Raw genomic sequence first — 18768 nt, forward strand, 5'->3', positions numbered from 1 at the left:
ACTGGGACTGGAATTATTCGTTTATTGTCCACTGTACCATGGAACGAACACCTCATATGAGATGATGTTGTAATGTCCATAGAAGACCTTAGTAATGCATTTAACCATTCCAACAGTTCATCAAGGTGTAATTCCTCACATGGTACACTGCGCCATATTCTTACGTCTTACGTTATTGCAAATATGTCATTGCAAATTACATAAGCACGCATTTCCTATGAAATCATTATCTAGTGCTAGTAGATATAGTTGTAGAACTATATCTGAACTGGGGTCAGTTCTTTAATCAGCCTTACAGGTTATCCAGTGGCGGAAGAATTGAATAATTTTTGGCACCTTTTGAAAAACATGTGCTGTGCCAAAACAATTTGTTTAAAAGCCTTGTTTAGGCTGTCTGTACACAAGATTCACCCAGAGGTTTCAGTTGTCCAAAATCTAAAGGTAGACAGAAGTGTACAAATGCATTTATAGCCACAGCTCTGGCTGCCACATTGTTTCAATAAGTAGACCACAGTTTATTTGATGTAGCAGTGGGCAACAGCTTTTGACCGTGATAAAACATGCTGTTTAAGTGATACAAATCTATTTGAGAGTGGATCACTCAAACTGATTCCCTGCTGTTGTCAAGCTTCTTCAATTAGTGAAAATGTCAGTCAGGACTTCCTGTGTACTGACACTGCACCTGCTTACTTCAAACCCATCACATGTGCTGCAGTGGTCACCGAGCACTGTGCAGTGCATACCATGTTGCACTGTGCAATAACTCACACACACAGCTGAAACTTTGATGGCCATTTTCTTTATTATCACATTCCAAAATCTCCCAATTTAATTGTTGTAGTTACAGTTTTGTTACCTCAAAAATCCAATTACATTCATGTTGATCTTTCTCTGATTGTCAGATCTTGCTCCCAGTCATGCGTTTGCCTCACATCTGTCATGGATATGATCACTGTGGTTCTCAAAAGAAGGGACATCGTTGGTCAGGGGTTTTTTCCTGATTCCTTCTTTGCTGTTATATAGTCGCATTTGTAAGGCTTTTCCTGCAGAGATGAGAGTCTGTCAGCAGGGGAAGAGAAGCAAAAGCTTTTCTTGGAAACATGGAGCCGCTTTTCTAGTTACTGAATTCTACCTCCAGCTGGGCTGCAGACGCACAGTCCCGTTCTGAATGCTCGGTCGCACATGGTGACGAAACCTTGGCTTCTGCGGGGCTCCAGAAGTGCTTGGCTTTTATGTTAATTGCAGTATTTCACTTAGACTTTAAAATTATGGTTGTTTTAAAAATGAGCTCCACACTAATTACCCAGCTTGCTTGGTCACTGGAAGACATAAAAACAATTAATAGGATGACATGACGGTGTGCTTGAATTATCCTATGCAAAAGTGTAAAAACATTTTGAGATTTACAGCAGTGGAGAATTGCTGGATGCAGGTTTGCTTTAGCACAGGGAATGTCTGACAGACATTTGCAGAATAACAGCATTAACAAATCTGCAGCATTTTACAAATCAAAAAGACCTTTACACTTGATCTGTGTTATAGTGTACATGTAGTGTAATGTCTATTTTTATTTGAAAGACACTGAACTCATATGTGCTTTGGGTGAGTAATGGACTTCGCTCAGCAGATTTGAGGAGATATTTGTGTGTGGGTGGGTGAGTGTGCATCTGTGTGCATGCGCACGTGTGTGTGTGTGTGTGTGTGTGTGTGTGTGTGTGTGTGTGTACTTGTCACCTATCCTTGCGAACATTGAGCACGTGCATTTTGAGAACAGCTGCATAGTGGATCTATAAGCTTCTTTTGGGGTTTATCTGAGAATGTGCTGTAATCGGTAAGCCTCCGAGCACACTGTGAAGTAGGTATAGCAGAGAGAGAGAGAGGGGGAGAGAGAAAGGAGGAGCGTGAGAGAGAGAATGGGAGAGAATGAAATCCACAAGACTGGAGTGTAGAGGAGTCTATTCTTTTATTAGCACCTTTTTATGCTGTTGCTTATTCCCTCTCTCCCTCCATCCCACTGGTTGCCAAATTTACACTACGGTGTGTCAGATAAAACCCAGCATGCATTGCTAATATGATTTTCACTGATAAAAATAAACTGTACTATGTGTACAATGGAGACAGAGAACCAGTATTAAATAGGTATCATTTTATTTATGAATACAAGTCCATAATATTGAATATCCTTAACAGCTGTCATACTATAACTATTTGTAATTTTTTATATCTCATTGAGGGACAGATTTATGTTTCTTATTCTATTGGATTTATGCAGAGCTAATTATTCTATTCATATTACATATGTATGAAATGAGGGTCATTTGATGTTTTCTTAATTACCTTTACTGTAAGTCATTTTGTTTTGAGATGTTCAGAGATGTCAGGTATTGTCAGGTATTGTTAGGTACGTCAGGTTTCTGATGGTGATGTGATGTAGGTCTCTGCTGGTCATTTGGTATCATTTTTGACCTCCCTTGGTTATTTTTCCCTCATGTCAAGACAAAGTGCTGCAGACCTTATTTTCCAGACCAAGAGCACGGCGAGAGAAAAAGACCTTTACATCTCCGGAGTCTCACTGCAGCAATACCCTCAGATATATTTGAAGGTAGGTATGCATTTTCACAATTTTTGCAAAGTTCCCAGTTGAATTTTTGATAAGTCCAATCAGAACTATATTTCAGATTACGTTATTTAAGAAAGGGGCTATAACACTACAGTATAATGGATTTATTGCCATAGTATTAAACATGAGGGTCCCAATGACTGCAACAACATCATATTAAATCTATATTCTCACATCTTTGTTACATTAATAGTATTCAAATGCAGTGGTGAAGCTTCTCTGTGTGTGCTTGACCTTCTCCTAAGATGGAGCAGGAGATCTCTAAAGTGCAGAGGAAGATGTCTGACCTGGAGTCAGTGCTTCAGCAGAAGGACGTTGAGCTGAAAGCCTCTGAGACCCAGAGGAACATTCTGGAGCAGGACCTGGCCACCTACATTACGGAGTGCAGTGTGAGTTCACACCTTACGAATACTGTCAATAGTTTACCTATAGGTTTCTTCTTCATAAGACATGCTGGCGTATGTAAATGATGACGGGTATGGGTGTTTGGTGTGTGTGTGTGTGTGTGTGTGTGTGTGTGTGTGTGTATAGAGTCTGAAGCGCAGTCTGGAGCAAGCAAGGATGGAGGTGTCTCAGGAGGACGATAAGGCCCTACAGCTACTTCATGATATCCGGGAGCAGAGCAACAAATTACAGGAAATTAAAGAGCAGGTATAGAATGTCTGCCTTCACTCCTCCTCCCTGGGGTTATCCTGCACTACAGTGGCCTATCAGCGCTCAGGCTGCAGCTATCAGCTTATTGGGCAGCTGTCTTGTACTTCAGCTGGGTGCAAAGTGTCTGTTTATCTGCATAGAGAGGCATGGGCTTAGAGATATTCATACGTGGATGAATATTAAAATTTTTGTCGGCAAGCTTAAGATACTGTACAACAGACGATGCTTGTAGGGGCCAGCTCATTACCCTGTAGGTTTTAGAATAAGATCTGCTTTGGGATCTACTATTCTGACCCTAAAGGATTGTTTGGATTCCTATAAAGTGAAATGTGCCATATTTGCCAATGGTGATTTTTCACCGCAATCAAAATTTGTCCTCCACATTTACCCATCTGTGCAATTAGAACACACACACACACACACAAACACTCACTAGTGATAACTAGGGGGCTGTGGTGCACACATGCCCAAAGCAGTGGGCAGCCCTAGCCCGGCGCCCGGGGAGCAGTTGGGGTTAGGTGCCTTGCTCAAGGGCACCTCAGTCATGGCCTCAGGTCTGGGAATCAAACCCACGACCCTCCGGTCACAAGACCAGTTCCCTACCACAGGACAATACCTGCAGTGGCAGAGCTAGACTTTTTTTCAAGGGGTGTCCAAAGGGTGACCGAGGCTTTATCAGAGGGGTCCATATACAAATGATGAACGAAAGGAAACACATATTTTCTCTTAAAATTACCATTTCCAGTGGGGTGGCACTAGGGGTGGCAAGGGCTCTGTTGAGGGTGGCAATTGCCACCTCTGCCCCCCCTTTGGCTTGGCCACTGCATACCTGGTCAATCAATGATATGTAACATAGCTTATATGAAAAGGCTGATGTTTCGTATTTTACTCCATTTATAAAATATGCTTCTATAGCCTATAGCTTTTATGTATGAAGTGTGACATTTTTGCCATCCACTTCATTAGTGTTAGAAGTGCCTGTTTTCACACCACTGGCTTGTGTGTTGTATGTGTAGAGTGGATTATTTACGAGGGGTCTGTTTATGGATCTCTCTTCTGTTGTAGCTTCAATTTCCTGTGTGTGTAGACCTCACTCTTTATTAGTTTACCCCGTATGTGGCTTTTGTCACGGACGTTAGCTTCCTGCTACGCATGTTAATTACATGCACACCAGAAGTTGGCAGGACTTTCCTTCCTGAAGCAGGTCCACGTGTGTGCATGTGCGGGTACACTGATTTAATAAAACCTCATACTGCGCCATGTGTCTTCATTGAGCCTGTGAGATACGAGTCTTGGGATGGTGCCCAAGTAATGTTCCCTCCTGAAAAAGCTTAAGTTGCCTTTGGCAGTGCCTCGATAAAGAGCGGTTAGTGCAAGCTCCTTTGGAGCAAGCGCAGCGTGCTAGCAAAACGAGCTAATCTTATCCTGCTATCTTCCCGATATTCCTTTAGATGTGGCCACCTGAAGCAGCGGTGAACAGGCAGAATGGCGCGCGCTAGGCTCCGCGCGACAGAGAGGAGGCGCGAGCTAATGGGGAAAAAATAAGCTGCTCTACCCGGCTCCATCGCAGGCAGGTTGCCATGGAGACCAAAACCCGGTAGCCAGGAGTGAAGGGCGTGCAGATGCAGCGAGAAGGCTGTCACTGCAAACGGGGGGGGGGTTGGTCTTCAATTAGCCGTGCTGTCTTTAGGCTGGATGAAACATTTAGCGCCCCCTTCGCGCCCATTGGCGTCTAATTGCGGATTTTGTAGGAGCGGAGCTTGAATTCTGCCTGTGATGGCCCACACTCCAGGCGAGCTCGTGTACGAGAACAAAACACGAACCCAGGCCCGTTTCGCAATGTGGGCTGAAGTGTTTTTGTAGGTGAGAGAGTGCAGCGTGGTAACGCCACTGCCTCACTCCACCGAGTTCACGTTGCCCGTTGCAGACACGCTGGCGGGGCAAACCTCACAAGCACATCGCTGATTGTGTTTGAAGTGCACGACTGTTTTGTGTTCCATCAAAATTAATATCACTTCTGCCTCATTTCTCATTGTGCCGCTTGAACAAACACATCCCACCATTTCTCTTTTTTTCCCTCCACAAATTTATGACAAACACAAAAACAGGAATGTTGAATTATGATAAACGTAATACAGTTGGGGCTTTACTCTTCGAGAACATTTTTATCCAAATAACGTTGATGCTTAGCTTCAGCAGTGAGGCAAGATGGATCTTGGGGCAAGAGAGAAAGACCCAGTAAACAAAGAGCTTTCGGCTTGCTGTCTTTGTGGGAAGCCTGGGAGACCTACAGACTGAATACACTCTTCACTACCAGCACAAAGCCTTGGAATTAAAAGGCACTCTACATAAATTCACATTTTCAACATTTAATGGATACCCAAGAGGCATAAATTGATATATGGACAGCTGTTTCTCCTAGATTTGTACCTCCAATAATGGACATTACATAAAGTGCTTTTGCTCACAGTGAATGCGAGTGTTTGTTCGTGAACTGTTGTTTGAGTTGAGGAGGGTGTTTTTTCTCCATCCATGCTTCTCTATTTTGGGATCTGCTGCAGATGTTTTCATGTCTATCTGCTTCTGCATACCACATTGGTTTCATGGCTGAAGTTGTTTGCACAGAGCAATTAGTGAGCTAGTGATAATTCAGGCTGGCTAAGAGAATGGCGGCAACCAGATTGTGTTGATTTATAGTTAATAAAGGGTGCACATTATAATCTCCAGTGAAATGGTAATTTCACAAGAATCTCTTCTATGTTGTTTCTGTTGCCTCTTATTATCATTTTAATTACTGGAAAAAACTTTAATGAATTAATTACTGTAAACTTTACCTTTGATTTTCATTTGACTTCATGTAGCCTACTTCTGACGGATAATAACTGCAGACATTGAAGCAATAGGTCTGAGTAATTTCTAGCATGCCAGTTTGGTGTATTCATTCATATTATATTATATATAAGCTGTTACTGGATATCCTCATTTGTTCTTCTGATCATGATCAGTGTCATAACTTTGTAGAAGACCCTCTTCTACAGAACATCCACTACAGTTTGTACTGTGCTAACAGGTCAATGGAGAATTCATTGGATGGAGTCTTTCTAACCACACACATAGCAATAAGCCCCCAGGAAACAGAACAGTTATGTCAGAATGCTGCTCCTGGACTTTACTTCTGCATTTAAATACAATCATTCTGCTATTTAATCAAACTGGTATCTAATCATTCTGGTATCTAATCAAACTGGTATCTAATCATTCTGGTATCTAATCAAACTGGTATCTAATCATTCTGCCATCTAATCAAACTGGTATCTAATCATTCTGCTATCTAATCAAACTGGTATCTAATCATTCTGTTATCTACTCAAACTGGTTTCTAAGCACAGGTCCTTACATGTCAACAATCCTCTCTGCATCCAGATCCTGGACTTTCCAGCTCGTGGACCTCAGAGGTCCAGATTAGGCAACCCAACCTCCATTACACTCACCCCGGGCACTGGAGCCCCATGAGGCTGTGTGCTCTCGCCATTAATCTACAGTCTGTAGACTCATGAGCATGACTCAAACTTCAGGTCTGCTGATGACACAGTCATAGGCCTCATCACTGGGTATGATGAAACCTGAAGGGAGGAGGTAGCTCTCATGTTGTACTGTCCATAACCTCTCCTTCAGTGTCACCAAAACAAAGGAAATTATTGTTTTAGATGGAGGAGAGGAGAGCACACAGACTACACACTACAGAAGATCTCACCAGGTTGTCCCACACCTCACATTTCACAAGGAAAATCTTCTGTTACGTGCTCTAAGAAGATTTAGAATAGTCTTCTCCCCTCAGCTCAATACCACCTACTGTAGAAGTTTAGTGGAAAGCATATTAAGAATCTGATATGGCAGCTCCACAGTCTGACTGTGAAGTCATACAATGAGTTTATAAGTCTATCACCAGAGCCACTTTGCCTGAAGGTTGTCATATCTTCACCACGAGATGTCAGAAGAAGACGCCAAGTGTCACCTCAGACCGCACTCATCCCAGACATAGCCTGTTTGGACCAATACCATCAGGAAGCCCATTCCACAGCACAAAATCCATCTTGTTCCCTCAAGCAGTTAATTCCCTCACGCCACACATTTAACTCTATACAGCAAAACCATCCACTGTGACCCCATCAGCTACTTTGGTCTGCTTCAGACTGTAATACTGCACTGACTTTACATCACTACATACCCACCCAGTCATACTCACCACATACTTTACATGATACACTGCACTTTATCAGATAAGCAGTAGCACACCACCGAATGTTTACTTCTATTTGTGTTTGTTTAAGTAAAATCTGTGTACCGTGACTCATTTAATGTGTTATGTCTCGCACTAAATGTTGTGTGCCTACACTGGAGATTTGCCAAACCACATTTCTACTGTACACGTTTGAATGACAATGAACTGAATTTAATCGAACTGAATTTCTCACCAGAATTTAGATGACCATCTTAATGTGCTGTAAGCTGTAATTCAAACATCTGCTGTGTTGTTCAGTGCCTCCCAATACCCCCATTGCCCCTCTAGTTCTGGTGTAATCAGTGCCGAATGGCTACCAGGTGAGCAGATGTAGCCAGAGGGCATATAACACAGAGCAGAGCTGTAAGCAGCAGGTAATGGTGCATTTGAGAGGCGTCCTGCAGAAGTAGACTCTGACAGACAAGCTTCTTCTGTACACCCACTCTTTGCCCTTTCAGCCATTTAGCTCCAGTTCCTTTCCTGGTCTTCTAGTGGCTAGTGGCTATTTCTTTATTTTTTAATCCATAATCTGACCATTATTTCACCATAGCTTTCATTGGACCATGTCACCTTTAATATTTTTTTCCCCGGTGAACTAGGGTTAGAACTAGTTTCTTCTATATGATCCTCCCACTGTTTCTCACAGCAGCCCCACTATTGAAATTTTTTATCTTGAATCAATCTGAAGTTTTAATCTCGAGGAGGTTGCTCCTCTCTCCTGCGCTGTTTCTGTGCTGCCTGTTGGGACGTTCAGTGCAGCATGCTAGAGTTCTTCGGTCTACTCTGCAGGGGTACCATGCCCAGTTGGAGGAGATGCGGGCGTCCATCCGTCAGCTGGAGGAGAACCTCTCGGCCGCCCGCCGCCGGAGCGATCTGTACGAGTCCGAGCTGAAGGAGTCGCGCCAGACCAGCGAGGAGTTGAAGAGGAAGGCGGCGGACTACCAACAGAAGATCCAGAAGGTGAGACGGTCAGGAAGCTGCACTTAGAAGCTTAGAAGCAACTGCATGGGTGGGAACTTGGTTCAGTGCGGTCATGAAGGCTGGAATAGCTGCAGCTTCCATTTTCTTTCCAGGCTAAGGAGCAAGGCAAGTTAGAGATGGAGGAGCTCCTCGCTAAACTGCAGAAGGTCAGCGGGTTGACTTTTCAAATAACCCTCATATTGTTACGACCTGCTGTGGAGCTGATTCATTCCAATATTTTATTACTTGAAACCCCTCCCAAAGCCATGAAATTTATTTTCAATCCAGAATGTTTTATTGCATTTTTTTTCCTCAGACCAATGAAGAGCAGCAAGCAAAGGTTGAGGAGCTTCAAGACAAGCTTGCCAAGGTGCTAAAATATCGACGACCTCAAAAAGGGGTTTCACCGTTGCCATAGAGGGCTCCTATCAGTTCCTGATGCCTGTACACTTTTCACGTAGAGTTCAGGTGTAATGGGAGCGGAGTGCAGATATTTGCCGCTGTAGCCGATGGGCTCTTCCACTCCCCTCAGGCAGTAAAGGCGAGCACCGAAGCGACCGAGCTGCTGCAGAATGTGCGTCAGGCTAAAGAGCGCCTGGAGCGAGATGTGGAGCGGCTGCAAACCCGCGAGGACTCCACGGACAGCCTGCGCAGACGACTGCGTGAGACCGAGGTCAGAGGTGGCTTGGTTCAGATGATGGTCTGGTCCGTTTGAGTGTCCGCGCCATATCTCAGATTTATAGCAGAGCCCATCCCAAGGCCCAGAGTGAGACCAGCTCAGGGTGAGACCAAGCATTCAGATCTGAATAATATAACAGCTTTCCCAGATGTTTCATGCACCTAGAAAGCTGAAAGAGAATCCAGTTTGTTCTGAGTTGAAGGAGTTTTATCACTTCTCTGGTCATTGTAAAGTATTGCCTAGTTGAGGGGCATTTGCCACACACATCAAAATGTCTTACTATAGCTGGCACTATAGTAATAGAACTATAACAACACTATAAAGGAATATAGGAACTGATTCACATACTACTTTTCGTACCATTTGGTGTTGTTAGACTTTAATTACCTGTAAAGAGTGTTATCCAGTGAGGCTTGACAGCACACACACACACACACACACACACACACACACCCACACACACACACAGAAGATGCTACACTGCCTAGTGGTATCTACTGTATATACCACATATTTCGAACACACAAGAATCATGTTCATTGTGACTTGCATATTAGTTAATGTGATCTTGAGTATTATTGAGTTTATTAAAAAAACTTGTATATGCAAAACTGTACATGCAGATGGGTTAAAAAGATCCCGCTGTTTCATTATCAAAACATGCCAAGCTCGAGCTATATCACTCCTGACAGCAGTGTGTTTGGTCTTTTCAATATACCCAGTGGTAAGTCTACTAATAGCCCATGACTTCTCATGGTGGTGAGCACAGCACTGTTATGCATTAGCACTGTTATTTATTAGATGCTCCATTGCATTTATTGGCCAGTTTCGTGTCACTGGTGATATTTACTAAACTACTTGTACCTCATAACATATCCTGTTTGTTGAAGTGGATTCCATATTGCCCTGAGTGCTCTTAGTGAACCTGAACTGTGCAATTATTTCTTAATCGTAAGCCTGGGGCTAGTGTCAAAGGCCTGTTGTCGGTAAAGAGGTAGCATTGTGTGAGCATGTGCTGTTAGGCTGTGCATTGTAGACTGTATGTGTTAAGCAAGACCTAAAGCAATGCAACCCAATAAAGACCCCAAATCTTATTATTCTAAATAAACAGCATGGTATATATTGTTGGATCAGGATGGCAGGAAGACCCTGGAGAACCAGGTGAAGAGGCTGGAGATGGTGGAGCGTAGGGAGACGAAACTGAAAGAGGACATCCAGACCAAATCCCAGCAGATCCAACAGATGGCTGACAAGATCATGGTAAAAGACACTAGGGCACCAACCGATGGTACAAGAACAAGCTCACATACACATACAGACCCTCATACGCCACCCCCCACCACACACACACACACACCCGTTTTCATCTGCCTGACTGAGCAGTGGCCCCACACCCTCTACTCACGCTCCCAGCACGCACCGTGTGCCACAGTCCCGGTTCCAAAACCGGCAGATTGTAAACATGGATCATACCTCTCTCTCTCTGGCCAGGATCATGGGCGTCACACTGATTCACGTTGAGGTCTGTTCTCATTAGATGAATGGCTGTACATTGTTCAAATTTTGCCGTTCAAGTTTCTTTTTTGTCTCTGGCATAAACTGCGCATGTATTTGTGGTCAGGGTCAGAGTATGGGGTTCTGCCACAGGCTGAATGAGAATTACTATGCATAGTTCTTCATCACAGGAACTGGAGGAGAACTTACGTGAAACTCAAGCCACAGCCCAGCGCATGGAAACCCAACTGGAGCAGAAAGAGAAACTGTATGAGGATAAAATTAAGGTTGTGTCCTCAGTATGCAATGCATTCTGTTCTTCTGTCTAAAGGTTTTTCCACTGCTGATTTAAAAAAGAAACACATTACAAATATGATCAAGTCTGCAATTTGATTCAGAATGTCATGTATCATTTTGAAACACATCCCATTTTTAAGTCACATTTAAGTCATGATTTCGTCACATTTGCTGTTCTTCATATCAGGTTTTGGAGACTCAGATGAAGGCAGACTTGGCTAACAAAGAAGTCCTGGAGTCTAAGCAGAATGTGTATGAGGAGGAAGCTCGGGAGAAGGGCAAACTGATCAGCGATCAGACAGCAGTACGACTTACAGCCGTCCAAACCCTTACAGACACCGTTAGACCTCAGACTGCACCACCATCATTACATTACTTAGACATTCTTGTAAAACACACACTGCCAGTTGAAAGCCTGATGCCAGTGAAAGGAGGATCACCTTAGAAATAAATGTGAAATGTTTGCAATTTGAATGGCTGATCTGATCTGCTTCTTCCTCTTCCAGACAATCAACGCTATGGAGTCGAAGATGACGAGCCTGGAGCAGAGGATCGCCGAGCTCTCGGAGGCGAACAAGCTGGCAGCCAATAGCAGCATCTACACTCAGAAGAACATGTGAGCTCACAGGAAGCCAAGTGCTGCTTCACTTTCATTACTTCACATCCTCTGCACTGATTTCAGCGCTTAGTCACAGTTTCTTCTTTCACCCTCACATCCAGAGTAGGTTTCCGTATTTCCATTTACCGAGCGAGGATCTTCCTGTGTGTTTTGTGAGGAAAAGTTTGTGAACCTTTTGAAATGGTTTGCCTAAAGAGCTCCTAAAATGCCATCTGATCTTCATCAAAGTCACGATAAGTAATGGGAGCTCTGTTATACAAATTGCAAACACATACACACACACAAACTAACACACACATATTTCACCTGTTAGTGTTTCTCAATCTAGTCCTCAAGCGCCCACCTGACAGTTGCAGAACTTTTCTCTGTCCAAGTTCCCAACACATTAGGTTAGAGCAAAAATGTGGAAAGGTCTGGTATGCCTTAAGGACTGGGTTGAGAAACACTGTGTTACAGCACATACAGTCCAACACTTTGCTAACAACACCAAGGTCATGGATTTGACTCCCACCCTGTCATACTGATAAATATGTGAGTTGTTCTGGATAATAACAACTACCAAATGCTGTTAATGCACTGCTTTTAAATCACCATGTATTCATTGAACAAAAAAAAACCCCTTACAAAATGAATGGATGGAATTAATGATGGAAAAAATTGTTAACCTCAAGGTTCACAGCCTCTTTAAAAAACAATAATCGTTCTGGTCAGTTCAGATGTGACTATGTGAACTTCTTCTCCATATAAATAGAATAATAAAAACTCATTTTCATAAGAATTTCATCCAAGTGCATTATGGTCAGACAAAGTGAGACAGTTTACACATGGGAGAAGATGTGCTGTGCTGCTCTCCTGAGGAGTGGGCGTAGTGTAGGGATCAGTACAGGGCCGTGGAGCAGGATCGCCAGAGAAGTGGTACATGAAAAAAGAACAAACATGTTCAAAGATTTCAAAAACCAAAATCCCAGTGAAAACCTTGTTGCTTGTTTCTAATGGCCACCTAGTTCTAGAATTACAGTTCTAGTTCTAGAATGTCTATCAAGAACGTTCTGTTATAACTTGTGACATATAGGCAAAGGTGAAGTGCACATCAAAATTTAAGTTCCATTCACGTAGAAATTCAGAGAACACCAGCTGACTCATACCCATATTTTCCACTTAACTTACACAGTGAAAACCATCTGTCAACCCAAAAATGTGGAGCATCAACAGCTTGTAAGACTCTGACCTAGGTGAATGTATCATTTCGTCTACAACTGTCACCAGTAACACATCACCATAATCACACAGACCCATTTTCGTCGACGCGTCAAGAATGGCGACTTCAGCTTGAGAGGCTGCGCTCATACCGTCACTGTCACTGCTGTCCTGCAGGAAAGCCCAGGAGGAAATGATATCTGAACTGAGGCAGCAGAAGTTCTACCTGGAGTCTCAGGCAGGCAAACTGGAGGCCCAGAACGCCAAGCTGGAGGAGCACCTGGAGAAGATGAGCCAGCAGGAGCAGACCAACAAGAGCCGAGTCCTGGAACTGGAGGCCCGGCTCAGGGAGGTGAGAACGGACCGGTGCACCCGTGAGAGACGGCGCTAACGCGGGAGCAAATGTGACTTGTCTGGGAATGAACGGGGAACGAAAGAGCAAGATGTTCCGGTACCAGTAGTTACGCACACTGAACAAGGGCTTTGCCACGCTAGATGTTGTCGGTCACACTAGCTGTTTTCACTCTGCTGTCATGCACGCTTCCCAGGGATCACAAACCCTCCTAGAGCATCAGCTGCTCGGTTTCCCCCTCCGACACAGTCCCTCTGGACCGTGGACCCACACGCCTGGGTGAAAACCTCCTCCCTTCCCTCAGATCGGCCTGGAGCATGAGGAACAGAAGCTGGAGATCAAGAGGCAGGTGTCGGAGCTGACGCTGTCACTGCAGGAGCGCGAGGCGCAGATCAGCAGTGTGCAGGCGGCACGCCACGCCCTGGAGAACCAGCTGCAGCAGGCCAAGACCGAGCTGGAGGAGACCACGGCCGAGGCCGAGGAGGAGATCACCGTCCTCCGGGTGAGGAGCGAGAGGAGCTAGAGACAGTAACCATCACGGAAAATCCATATACATTGTGTAACACTGCAGGCAAGCTATTAGAGATGCCTGGATGCCTCACACTGTTTCAGAACCAAGGAGGAGCTCTAGAGGGGTGTGTCCTCCTTCTGATTGTGACACGTTCACTCTCTCTTTTCTGAAGGCCCACCGAGATGAGATCCAGCGCAAGTTTGACGCCCTGAGAGACAGCTGTGCGGTACGTGATGGACATCTGACTGCCTCATACTAACTGATGTGCTGAGCTCGATGATTGACACATGCCAACAAATAAGAGTGTTGCTTAATTGAGTCTGTGTCTCACATGCATTGACGCAGATGGCCTCGTTTCCACCAAGTGGTTGATATTCCGCACCATTTTGATTATGAAAAATATTCAACAGCTTTTAGCTTGGCCCAGTTCTCTTTAACAGACGTCCTTTAATCACAGTTTGTAATTAAACCAACACTCCCCCTCCCCTTCGTATTCTAATGTTATTTTCAGTTAGGTGAACTTCACTCCTTACATTAGTTATGCATGCGGTCCCTTGTAAGCGCAGGCCCCTTTGTGGAAGTTTTTTGACAAATGTTGGAAGTGGCTTGATTAATCACTGCACATAGCTAATGCACAGGAATGAAAAAAAAATCTCTCTCTTATGCGCTTGCCCTACTTTTCCTGTCCTCCCACGCGCATGCTGTGTGATCGCCTTCACGGCGGCTCCAGATCAGCCGGCGCTGCGTCCTCTGACTGCGCCTCCCTGAGCGCCTTTGCGCCTCCCTGACTGCGCCTTTGCGCTCGTTTCCCGTTCGCCGTGGCCGGACGTTGCGAGCGTGCGCTTGCGCAGACGCGGATAGCCGCTAGATGCAGGTTCCTTTATTTGCATCGATTAACGTGAGAAGGTTCGACGTGAATCAGCAGAGCGTTCTGACGTACCCCGAGGACGCAGGCGTGGACGGCAACGTGTGGGTGTCGCGCTGTTATTTCGGAGGAGTTATTTTAATGCTGCACTGAATATGCAGAGTTGGAGCCAGCTTCCACGCTGCGCTGGTGCTGCCGAGGCCCAGCAGTGATGTGTTACTGGATCCCAGGGAGAACAACTGGGAGGAAGACGTGGGCTTTGTTCAACACCCCAGTCAACTCTGACTGGATCCAAGCATCACTGTGTTCAGTAGACTGGGGACTGTATCTCTTATTTATATCCTTGTTAAAGTCCCTCCCATCGATTGTAGTCCCGCAGAACACGCCTGTCACTGAGGAATCTGCCTCTCTGACCCTCAGTGGACTTAATGGGGCGGTTATGTAAACCTCCAGAAAACGCCGTGAAAACTCAAAGTGCACTAACACTTCTAACATATGTTATACTGAAAACCCTTTACTGACTGTGATTGTGTTATTGACTTTTGCATTTCTGCAAATCCAGTCCAGTTTGTGGTAAACTCCACAAACATAAAAATGTACTCAAATGTGATAATATTGCTATTTAAAACACGGTGTGAATGAGTATGAAGTATTTAAAAAGGTTTTAGAAAAGGACATTCACGGCGTTCTGAATGCACGAGGACGCGTTTACGTCCGGAAGCTGTAGCTGTAGCTGGGTTTCTTTTATTAGTGAGAAACCTGTCACTCTGCTCGCTTTATTGCTCTCGGTGAGCTCGTGTTTTACGACTATAAACGATGGTTGGAACAACTGTGTTAATAAGGACTGGCTGTAAAAACCGTCAAGCTCTCCATCTCTGCATGGCACCTCAGATACTTCTAAACGTATTCGGAAAACAGATTTTATGCGTTTGAGAATTTGCACCCCCTGACGAAGCTTCTTTAAATACCTCCGCCGTTTACACAGAGGGGAATCGGCCAACCTGGGTTTAGTGTGTGTGCCGTGGCAGGATGCAAAACGGTGGTCAGTGGGCGGCGAAAGTAGGTCAGCATGCGTGTGTTTCTGCGCCTTTTACAGTAATGATAAGCAGAGGGTCTCCTACACTCATCCATCTCTGGCTCGACTGCTCTTCGCTCGCGCCTCAGCCCTCGCTTTCCCTTTCTCTGCATAAAATGAAAGAATGAAATGTCCGTTCACCATTAAGAACGAAGAATCTATTATCGTCCCATTAGCGCCGTCCCTGCTGATCTGAGGACGATTTCACAAAAGCATCTCCAACATATTCCTTAACACTCTTTTCTCCTCCCACATAACTGCTAGCTCAGATTTTTTTTTCTTTTTTGATCCTTTGTTTATATAAAGAAGCCGATAAAATTGGACGAGGGACTCTAGTCCAGATATCAGTTTTCCTCAAAGGCACAGTGAAACCTATCAGTCTGATCACTCTAAAGCCTGCGAGGCCCTCCTGCCCACAGATTTAGCCACCGTCCCCAGCTGTCCTTCTCAGTCCTCGGGGTCTGCCTGTCGGTAATGTCCACTGCGCAGCTGGGGTCTGTGCTGGGGCCACCAAGGGCTCGTCTGAAGCGGCGACTCTGGCCTGCGTGTGCAGGTGATCACGGACCTGGAGGAGCAGCTGACTCAGCTGACGCAGGAGAACGCCGAGCTGAATCGGCAGAACTTCTACCTGTCCAAGCAGCTGGACGAGGCCACGGATGAGAACGAGGAGCGGGTGCAGCTCAGCCAGGAGGTGGACCGTCTCCGCAGGGAGGTCGCCGACAGGGAGATGCACCTCAACAATCAGAAACAGGTGAGTGGAGAGTGCACACACACACACACACACACACACACACACACATATACACACACGCCCGCACACAGAGGACAATATAAAGATAAATAAACAAACACAATAACCACTTGCTTTTGAAATCCTACGAAAGCCCCAATAGTATGGTTCAGAGGTGCAGTCAAAACACAGACGCGCGCTCTAAAACACTGAAGCTGATTGGATGAGGGGGGAGAAATACATACCACGTTAGTCCTTAATCCCATCACAAAGCATGATTAACCAGCTGACAAGTAATGTTAGAAGCTTGTTAAGTTTCAGAGCAGTGGAAGAGAGCAGAGGCTGTGTGTGTGAGTTGAGCTGCCTCACGTGGGAGGCGGTGTGTGTGAGTTGAGCTGCCTCACGTGGGAGGCGGTGTGTGTGGGTGTGTGCTGTCTCAGTGCTGGTGGTTGTGTAACACAAGCGAATGGTAATCATAGACACTTGTGGGAAGGAGGGATGCGTCATCCACACCCCCCCCCCCACCCCCCCCCCCCCCCCCCCCCCCCCCCCCGGGCCCCACAGGCCGGCTGCGTTGGACTTCATGCGGGCTGTACGGCGCCGGTGCACCTATTCGCTCCCTCTCCACTCTGTTCTTCTGTTCTCAGCTCATTTCTCCCCTACGACACCCTTTTCATGAGCAACAGGGTCGACTCCCTTTAGTAAAGCACGTCTGCCCAGTTCAACTGCTGCTTTTGGAGGGAATGGCGGGCTGCCGTCGGCGATGCGTGAAAGACTCCGCCCCAGTTGTTGCTACTGCGGGTTTGCCCGTCATTCTCCTGGCTCCGCCCTGGTCACGCCCACTTATTATGCACACCCGCCTCCGACAGTGGACTCATTAGGACTGTGTATGTCCCCGCCACTCACAGGTCACGCTCAGCCAAATCTCTTGTGTATTACTTACCTGCTTTCTGTTCCAGCTGGTATTCTTGTAGTTCTGTCTTGACCCTTTGCTTGCGTCCGCGTTCTCAGTGATGGTGCTGCTGTGCGTGTAGTCGTTTCTCCACCTGCCTCCATCTCCCGTGTTTGACCTTTGTACTGCCAGTTCCATTGTAATTATAGCATCTCAGCAGCTCTGGTGCATTAATGGACATGTAACTCAGTTCAGCCATCTGAGACGTGACTCGTCTGTCTCGGTCAGTCAGCGTCTTCAACGTGTCAGTTCTTCAAGATACTGGACAGGAATGACATCCATTGGGACGGAATTCATATTTAGAAAGGAGATACTGCAAATGTGGTCACTTTCCTACTCCATCAGTGGGTTGTATCTGGGCTCATCAGGAGAATGTGCTTCTCATTTAAATCAATCTTTCCTAACGAAGAATGAAATGATTGAATCCTGATTGGTGTTGACATAATGCTGTCTTCTGTGGGACAGAATGCCATGTCTCACATCACCTCATCATTAATTCATCTTGAATAATCAGTCAGACTTGAATTGGTAATGTGTGTGTGTGTGTGTGTGTGTGTGTGTGTGTGTGTGTGTGTGTGTATGCGTGTGCGTGTCTGTGTGTGTGTGTGTGTGTGTGTGTGTGTGTGTGGGTGCGTGTGTGTGTGTGTGTAGAACATAGAGACCCTGAAGACGACATGTACCATGCTGGAGGAGCAGGTGTTGGAGCTGGAGACCATGAACGATGAGCTGTTGGAGAAGGAGCGTCAGTGGGAGGGCTGGAGGAGCGCTCTGGAGGAGGAGAAGGAGCAGGCAGAGCGCCGCGCACGAGACCTGCAGAGACAACTGGACAGTGAGAAACAGAACAGGTTCCAGCCCAAGCCCTAATGCATACACACACACACACCCCATCTCTCTCACACACACACACACACACACACACACACACACCCCTACTCACACACACACACACACACACACACACACACACACACACACACACACACACACACACACACACACACACACACACACACACAAAAGCACACTCACCACACATACACTCTCACACACACTCATTTGCTTTTTCCCTATCTCTCACTCTTGGTCTCTCTCTCCGACTCTCCCTGTCTCTCTCTGCCCCTCCGTGGGCCCCAGGTTGCGGGCGGACCAGCGCAGCTCTGAGTCCCGGCAGGCCGTGGAGCTGGCGGTGAAGGAGCACAAGGCCGAGATCCTCGTGCTACAGCAAGCCCTGAAGGATCAGAAGCTGAAGGCGGAGGGCCTGTCTGACACGGTACATCTCCACACTGTATCCCAGCACCACACTGTACCCCAGCACCACACTGTAACTAACTCATCTCCACACTGTAACTAACTCATCTCCACACTATAACTCATCTCCACACTGTTTCCCAGCTCCACACTGTAACTCATCTCCACACTGTTTCCCAGCTCCACACTGTAACTCATCTCCACACTGTTTCCCAGCTCCACACTGTAACTCA

General features: G+C 45.9%; 1 protein-coding gene across 1 annotated transcript in view; it reads left to right on the forward strand.

The window, feature by feature from the left end:
* Positions 1-1584: 1584 nt before the first annotated feature.
* citb (citron rho-interacting serine/threonine kinase b) overlaps positions 1585-18768 on the forward strand; it is a 30847-nt gene continuing 13663 nt past the window's right edge. The window contains 17 exon segments of the mRNA XM_077003455.1: positions 1585-2602; positions 2866-3009; positions 3152-3271; positions 8346-8516; positions 8630-8683; positions 8833-8886; positions 9049-9189; positions 10330-10455; positions 10881-10976; positions 11174-11290; positions 11493-11602; positions 12980-13154; positions 13459-13656; positions 13838-13891; positions 16159-16356; positions 17939-18132; positions 18422-18557. Coding sequence (XP_076859570.1) covers positions 2489-2602; positions 2866-3009; positions 3152-3271; positions 8346-8516; positions 8630-8683; positions 8833-8886; positions 9049-9189; positions 10330-10455; positions 10881-10976; positions 11174-11290; positions 11493-11602; positions 12980-13154; positions 13459-13656; positions 13838-13891; positions 16159-16356; positions 17939-18132; positions 18422-18557 — 2202 coding nt within the window. The 5' untranslated portion in view covers positions 1585-2488.

Source organism: Brachyhypopomus gauderio, chromosome 4 (genome assembly GCF_052324685.1).
Source record: "Brachyhypopomus gauderio isolate BG-103 chromosome 4, BGAUD_0.2, whole genome shotgun sequence".
In the NCBI taxonomy this organism is placed as follows: domain Eukaryota; kingdom Metazoa; phylum Chordata; class Actinopteri; order Gymnotiformes; family Hypopomidae; genus Brachyhypopomus; species Brachyhypopomus gauderio.